The following is an 8,740-nucleotide window of genomic DNA, read 5'->3' on the forward strand; positions in this document are numbered from 1 at the left end:
CATATGCCATTGAGCGATACTCTGCCTCAGCAGAAGAAACGGAGACTGTGTTTTGTTTCTTAGTCTTCCAGGAGATAGGAGAGTTTCCAAGTAATACGACATAAGCACTCAGAGAACGACGAGTTAGCGGACATGCTTGCCAATCAGAGTCGCAAAACGTGTTAACTTGAAGAGAGGAATCGGCTCGTAGTAGGATTCCTTGCGACGGAGTGCCTTTGAGATAGCGAACCACACGCAGAGCAGCATCAAAATGACCCTGACGAGGAGCTTTCATAAACTGAGTGAGAATGTGCACTGCGTAGCTTAATTCTGGACGAGTAAAGGTGAGATAAATAATCCGTCCAATAAGTCTTCGATATGCGTCAGGTGACGGTAGTGGTGGACCATCCACGAGAGCCAGTTTATGGTTGGGTTCAATAGGGACAGATGAAGGCTTTGAACCAAGTAATCCCATTTCTGTGATGATGTCGAGAGCATATTTGCGTTGTGACAGAAAGATTCCTTCTTTACTGCGAGCCACCTCAACGCCCAAGAAATATTTCAGTTTACCAAAATCCTTCATGTGAAAGCATTTTCCAAGGTAATTTTTGAACTTCTGAAGAGTAGAAAGGTCGTTACTAGCGATGATAAAGTCGTCGACGTAAACCAGAATGTGGAGATGAGTAGAACCACGAATGTAAGCAAAGTGAGAGTAGTCGGCTCGACTTTGAACAAAGCCGTAAGACTTGAGAGCAGTAGTGAGTTTCGAGAACCAGCAACGAGGAGCTTGCTTGAGACCGTATATTGATTTTCTGAGTCTAGCTACTTTAGTCGGATCAGGATCTTCAAAGCCTTGTGGAAGTTTCATATAGACCTCCTCTTCCAAGTCTCCATGTAGAAATGCATTATGTACATCCATCTGGTGTACCTCCCATTGTTTAATAGCAGCAATCTGAAGTAGAAGACGAACAGAAGTAGGCTTAGTAACAGGAGCAAAAGTGTCTTTGTAGTCGATGCCCTGTTTTTGACGATTGCCACAAGCAACCAGGCGAGACTTGCGACGCCCCAGCTTGCCGTTCGATAGGTATTTGTTTTTGTATATCCATTGGCTGTAGATGACCTTCTTGCCTGGTGGTAAAGTAGTGACGTCCCAAGTTCCATTGAGAACGTGAGCGTCGTGTTCATCAGTCATAGAGTCTCTCCACACCTTTTGAGTGACTGCTTCTTTATAGGACTTAGGTTCATCTTCTGTTATTAGAGCTGCTAAAAAAGCTTTGTGGTTTGGAGAGTAAGAGGCGTCAGACAAATAGCGAGAGATAGGATACATAGTGTTACCTGAGACCGTAGTAGAAGGACTAGGACTTGAGCCAGAAGAGTTAGAGAGGAGTGTATTATTCGCATGAGCAGAGTGTGTGACGTAATTCTTGAGCAGCACGGAAGGTTCTCGAACGCGATGGCCACGACCTAGCAGTTCAGGTAGACCTGGAGATGTCAGTTCAGGAGGTTCTTTGTTGAGTAGTTGGGTTGGTGGAGGTGGGAGTGATGTGGTTGGAGTGGCAGAGGGTAAGATAGTAGTAGCGGGTGAGTTGATGGAAGAGGGTAGAGTCACAGGAGGAGTAGTTGTAGGAGTTTCCAGAGGCGGAATTGTCTCTGGTTGTGTAACGGTAGGAGTGTCATTGTTTGTAGGAAGAGAAGGCAACACGGTAGGGATTAAAGGAAGGGAGCTAACTGATACGTAATCATCGTGAGCAATGTCAGGTTGATGGAGTTGATCCGTATCGTGTGGTAGACCAGGAAACGTGTCTTCACAAAAGATAACATCACGACTCGTAAAGAATTCATTGGCGTCAATATCGTAGAGATTCCAGGCTTTCTTGCCGTATGGATACCCTACAAACAAGCACTTGCGGCTGCGGTCCCCAAACTTGTCTTTGTCGCGATGTCGTCGGTGCGCGTAACACAAACAACCAAACACTCGCAGAGAACCAAACGAGGGAGGAGAACCGTGTAGTACCTCGTAAGGTGTCTTGCCATTCAGTACCGGAGTTGGGGTTCTATTAATCAAGTGTGCAGCTGTTAGTACGCTCTCGCCCCAAAACGTAGTAGGAAGGTTCGCTTGAAACAGACAAGCTCTAGCAACATTCAAGAGATGGCGATGTTTGCGCTCCACGCGACCATTCTGTTGAGGAGTGTCGACGCATGATGTCTGATGTAAAATACCCTGTTGCCGAAAGTATTGTTTTAGAGTCATGAACTCAGATCCATTGTCTGTGCGGAAAGTCTGCACGGGAAATCGAAATTGTCTTACGGTCATGGAGCAGAAGTTCTTGAGTAATGATGCAACTTCAGATTTTTCTAGCATTAGATGAATCCAAACGGCTCTAGAGTAGTCGTCAACTAGTGTTAGAAAGTAAACTGCTCCACAAGACGAAGGTGTCCGATAAGGACCCCAAACATCACAATGAACTAAAGCAAAGGGTGCAGACGCTTTATTAAAACTCTCAGAAAAAACTTCACGTGTTTGTTTAGCACGAAAACATACATCACACGAGTGTGTGTGTTGAAAATCAAACTGAAAATCGTCTAAGGAAGATAACACTTTAGCAGAAGGATGTCCAAGTCGTCGGTGCCACAAAACTGAAGAAGCAGGTGTCCTAGTCTGTCCAGTCTTGTTTGCCCGTGCCACTGTCACCCCCGAGAAATAATACACACCCTCTCGCACTTCACCGGCTCCAATCAGAGTCCTCGTAAAACGGTCCTGCAAAACACAAAGTGTATCAGTAAAAATCGCGATGCATCCGGTTTGTTTAAGAAGCTTAGAGACTGAGATAAGTGTGCAGTTGAAGTCAGGAACGTAGAGAACGTCAGTAAGAAAATAATCGGAGCTTAAGTATAATGTTCCAGTTTTGGTTGCCCGAGAGGCTTGTCCGTTTGGGAACGTGACAGCGGATGGAATGATATCGTGAATGTCTTGTAGTAAGGACAGATCACCAGTCATGTGATGTGAAGCCCCTGTATCAATGATAACATCATGTAAAGTAGTTTTACCAGTCATTTTATCTGTAGATAGTTGAGACTGTTGGTTTTGTAGAAGATTGATGAGTGCTGTGATTTGATCCGAATGTAGCATGTTTGTAGTTGTTGTGGTACGAGAGGCATTGGCTCGGCCACGTCCGCGACCACGACTGCCTCCACGACCACGTTGAGCAGATGTAGAAGATTGTCCCGAGCGTTGTTGTTGTTCGTTGAACCAGTCGGGATAACCGTGAAGAAGAAAGCACTCTGAAGCTTCATGTCCTTTGCGGTTGCAGTGAGTGCAAAAGCGATTTGGATCACGGCTCCGGAATGAGTTAGCAGCAGCAACAGTCGGAGAAGTAGTGTGAACAGGGGACTCTGTTTTAGCAGAGAATCCCACGAGATCATGTTTTAACTCAGTAGTGCGCACGGTCTGGAGAAGCTGTTCAGCCCGTATCACCCTAGAGTAAACAAGATTCAAGTCAGGTAGTGGTTCCTCATCGATGATCTGTGATCGAATGGAAGAGAAACGGGACTCGTCAAGTCCAAATAGGAACTTGTGAACTTTGGCATCTTCCTTTTCCTTCTCGATAATTGAAGAAGCATCACAAGTACACGACAAAGTTGGTTGAAAACTTTGTAGTTCCTCCCAAAGCTTAGATAAGCGGCCATAGTAGTCGAGAACGGTCTGTCCGTTTTGCTTACAGTTGGTGATCTCATCCTGTATAAGATGCTTGCGGACTCCGTTTTTGATAAAAAATCTGCGTTTGAGAGACTCCCAAAGTTGAATCGCATCTGGCGTGTGACTCACGGTAGAACGAACTAGCGGATCGATGGAGGTGCGCATCCAGCCAACTATCATAGAATTAACAGCGGTCCAACGAGACAAGTCGGGATTTGTAGATGGTTTCTGAACTGTTCCATCAATAAACTCAATCTTCTGTTTCGCTTGTAGAGAATTCCAGAATTCAGTTGCCCATTCTGAATAATTATCTCCTTTAAGAATCACCGGCGTAATCAAAGCGCCTGGATTGTCGGAGGGATGTAGAGAGTAGGGCGTTACTTGATTTGTAGAGGTAGTAGAAGGAGACGTAGTCTCAGAAGTAGAACTTGTAGAATCCATGATCGATTAATTGTCAATCACGGCAAAGAATATGCGGAAGTGTTTTTAGGTTTCAAGAGATCGTTAGTGCTCTGATACCATGTAATGATAATAATATGAAGAAAGCGTGTATGTATTCATTCATTAGGAGAAGTATATATACAAGGTAAACTTAGTAGATAACTATAAACAACTCCTAATCATTATCCTAATATTAACATGTCAGTATCTCTATAGATACACTTCTGGTCGTGGATTGCGGCTGTGCTTGTGACGGCTTTTGAAGTGGTCTCGGGAACTGATGTTGTGGTAGTGGTGTGGTGAATGTTGTTGGTATCCATTTGACTGATATGGATGTGAATATGTATCATGTTGTGGTCTAGACTACTGCGAGTTCTATGGTGGTGGTTGGGATTGTTGTTGTTGTGTCTGATATGAGACGGGTAGACGGTTTGTGGATGGTGATGGCTTGAGAAGTGTAACCTGCTCCGCAAGAAACCTATAAGCAAAGCTCAACGTTCCTTTTTTGCCATACGAACCTGAAACACTCTCGGTCACTAACATCATATCGTTACTATCACTATCACCGTTTGTTAACGGCGGTTTCAAACGTAAAAGCTCCTGGATCGAGACGTTGACATGTCCTATTTGCTTGTCTCCCAAGAAAGGTCGGAGACTCATCAGTTCAACGAATAGCGTCAAACTCCCGTCTCTAGCTAACGGCTCGTCGAGGGAGAACTCAACGGCGTGGTCCCACTTTGGGTTTTGATAGGCGCAGAAAACAGCAGGCGTACTGCTCTTATGCTTAACACTTTTCTTACCGTCACGGATTGTAACCAAAGCATATACGTCCATCTCGTCGAGGATATTGGTGACTTTCTCTATATCCTTAGCACATTTGATCACGAGCTCTAAGGTTAGTTTTGTCACCGTGGTGGTATGTAACTGAGGTGAATATATGACTGGCTGACATGATCCCGTTGGACCCGGATTTGGATAAATATCTTTAACCGAGTTGAACCGGCATGAGAAGCTCAGCTTTGCATTTCGTTTTGCTTCCTCTATGGTTTTGATAGGATAAGTCACCAACTTCATTTTATTGACGTCACCGTTAGCAAATGGTGGAAGCGGATTGTAGGCAAGAAGCTCTTGGAGAGACACGCTGACTTCTCCCAAGTAAAGATCGTCCTCTCCTTCGAGCCAATAGCTATATAACTTGACGTTAACGGTCAATAGGCCTTCACCAGCTGCTTTCTCGTTGACGGAGAACTTAACGGTGTGACTCCAAGTCGGGTTGCAACCACCATCGTAGTCAATGGGTGTTTTGGCCGCTTGTTTCGTTTGAGTATAGTCGTCTTTCATTGAAACGACGGCGTACACGTCCATCTTGTCCTTACCATCGATATATCTGACATCATTGGCTGATATGATTTTGAGCTCAAGAGTTTGGTTCTCTATCGCTTTTTGCAACCGTCGTGAAGTCATTTTAGAGAAAAGCTGCTCAAGAGTTGGTTTCTCTATCGTTTTCTGCCACCTTTGAGAAGACACTTTCGAGAAAAGCTGCTCAAGACTTGGGTTCTCTATCGTGTTTTGCCACCGTTGGGAAGCCATTTTCGAGAAAAGCTGCTCAAGAGTTTGGGGCTCTGTCGTTTTTTGCCACCTTTGAGAAGACATTTTTGAGAAAAGCTGTTCAAGACTTGGGTTCTCTATCGTGTTTTGCCACCGTCGGGAAGCCATTTTCAAGAAAAGCTGCTCAAGACTTGGGTTCTCTGTCGTTTTTTGCGACCGTTGGGAAGACATTTTCGAGAAAAGCTAGTCGCGTCCTGTCTTGTCTCGAAGTAGGACAAAGGTATACAAAATACACAACTGCATGGACAGTTTCTGATGTTACCATATTATAAAAAGATAAGATAACATGTATGTCACTACTCCAGAAATGTTAGTGTATATATACATCAAACTGGCCTTTAATAAACAAATTAACAAACAGCATGTTTTAGGTAGATATCTTATTAAAATAGGCTGAAAAAATCTTCAATTGCATGTAGCAGTGCGGCCCATAGTTCATATACTATGGAACTAGTAGAGTTCAGCAAATACATTAAGGTGAGTGTATTCAAATAGGTATTTGAAATGATTTATATTAAAATGACAAATCTACTGTTATTCAAACATGAATTTAAAAAAATACTTTAAAGTCTAGTGTTATTGAACTTTTCATTTCATAAAACACTCTGAAATCAATTGTTATTGAACAATATTTAAGTTGGAGATTTTAGAGTACTTTAAGTGTTTCTAGAGTGTTTGAAGAGAGTTCCTTAGTTATAAAAATAAAAATTCAAATCTCATTGTTTTAGATGAGATTCTAGAATGTTTTAATAAAAATCACACCAAATTTTCCAATTTCCCTGCGATCATCAACAAAATCTTTAAAAGTCAAATCACTTTAAATTACATATTCAATACACCCTCCTAAAACATTTTATACTTCACGTTCAGAGCCGTAAATCATGCCATGTTGAGAAAATACAAAACCAAGAAGAAAATTAAAAGTAAATATCTTTCATGATAAAATCCTCACAATTTATTTTAATATAATCACCGGTAGACATGTAACCTAGTGGTTTATACGAGTGAAATGTATGCTTCTGAAAAAATCCCCTAAACATTATTTATCTACTTTTTTCAAACTTTCTTATTTGTCATTACCATATTTATTTTAAAATGATGATATAGTTTATTGAAAATATGATTTTTTTTGTATTTTATTAATTTAATATACAATATTTTGTGACAAAATTTAATCTTTGATAAAATTGTTAAATAATACGTTAATTTTAGTGACAACCATAAATATAACTGTTATTTAAATTCAAGAAAACAATATAATGCAAGTAAAACATTTTTCAAATAAAAAAAACAATAATGAATTCTCCATATTTCAATGGTTTGATAAAATGTTTATGTTTCTACATTAAAAGTGCTTGAGTTTCAAATTTTTAGAAAAAGAACTATGCAAATTAATGGAAAAATACTTACATCAGATCTTCTAACATCATATAAAGATTTCCGTAATGTGTGGATCATATAAGTTAACTTAGGTGACTTAATCAAACATGAATTTTTATAAGGAATGTAAAATTATTGGCGGCTAAATCATTTATACTGATAATTTTTACAGTTTGTAGTAATATAATTTAAAAGCGTTAAAAAATTATAATAGACAATAAAATATTATTGTGTTCCCGTGAGGACCAGGTCCAAATCAAATAGACGTCGTGTATAATTTACCGCGGGTATTTATAAGTTCAACATACACTTTTAGAATTTGGTAAACTTTCTATAGTATTCGAAATGATGTATAATCCCCATATATCCTCAATATATTAATTGAGAAGCATTTGAAAAATTAAAACCTTAATTTTGTATTAATTAAAAAAAACCTCAAATCCTAGGTAGCACTCTAAATGCTTTTTAAATACCATTTCAAAGAATTTTACGGCATCTAATATAAAGTACAGTTTAATCTAACGGTGTCATATTATTTCATAATTATATAACACTAGAGAACATTATATTAACCTAAAATATATGAAGTGTGTATTCTTTCCTTAAATAAAAGCTACGGAATTACCTAATATGATTTACATATATATGGCAATTAATGATTATGAATAATAAAGATTTGATAACAATTTTTGCATCCTTCTTCATTTTTGTTTAAATTTATATTATTAAAAAAAATTAAACAATCACATTAACCATATAATAAAAAAATTAGATTTTTTCTTATATGTTATATTTTGAATTTTTTAAAATGACTTTAAATTACAAAAATGAGGAAACCTTATATGTTATATTTTATATTTTTTTAAACGATTTTAAAATAAAAAAATGAGGACACCTTATATGTTATATTTTTCTTATATGTTAGAATTTTCTTATATGTTATAATTTGAATTTTTCTAAACCGACTTTAAATTACAAAAATGTAAGTTTTCCTTAAGTAAACGACTAAAAACATTAAAATGACATGCATCAATTCGATGGTTGATTTGAAAGCTTTCAAAACCATATTGAAGATAAAAGTCAAAATAATTTAACTGTGGAAACAATATTGTTTACTTTTTTTCAAGAATGTGTTGGATGGAAAAATTAAGGTTTTTATGTCATAATTTGTTTAATGTTCACTAGAGAACATTATATTAACCTAAAATATAAGAAGTGTGTATTCTTTCCTTAAATAAAAGTTACAGAATTACCTAATATGATTTACATATATATGACAATTAATGATTATGAATAATAAAGATTTGATAACAATTTTTGCATCCTTCTTCATTTTTGTTTAATTTAATATTTTTTTGAAAAAATAAACAATCACATTAACCATATAATAAAAAAATTAGATGTTTTCTTATATGTTATATTTTGAATTTTTTAAAATGATTTTAACAAAAATGAGGAAACCTTATATGTTATATATTATTTTTAAACGACTTTAAAATACAAAAATGAGGACACTTTATCTGTTATATCTTTCTTATATGTTATATTTTTCTTATATATTTGAATTTTCTTATATGTTATATTTTGAATTTTTTTAAAAAGACTTTAAATTACAAAAATGTAAGTTTTTCTTAA

At 37.8% G+C, this 8,740-nt stretch overlaps 1 protein-coding gene across 1 annotated transcript; it reads right to left on the reverse strand.

The window, feature by feature from the left end:
- Positions 1-4,492: 4,492 nt before the first annotated feature.
- On the reverse strand, positions 4,493-5,581 carry LOC106308718. The gene has a single exon (XM_013745848.1). It carries the CDS (start codon positions 5,579-5,581, stop codon positions 4,493-4,495), a length of 1,089 nt encoding a protein of 362 aa, XP_013601302.1.
- Positions 5,582-8,740: the final 3,159 nt, after the last annotated feature.

Source organism: Brassica oleracea, chromosome C8, assembly GCF_000695525.1.
Source record: "Brassica oleracea var. oleracea cultivar TO1000 chromosome C8, BOL, whole genome shotgun sequence".
Taxonomy (NCBI): domain Eukaryota; kingdom Viridiplantae; phylum Streptophyta; class Magnoliopsida; order Brassicales; family Brassicaceae; genus Brassica; species Brassica oleracea.

What these genes read in the sequence shown, in the direction of transcription:
- LOC106308718 (XM_013745848.1), bottom strand. Translation starts at nt 5,581, where the DNA reads ATGACTTCACGACGGTTGCAAAAAGCGATAGAGAACCAAACTCTTGAG.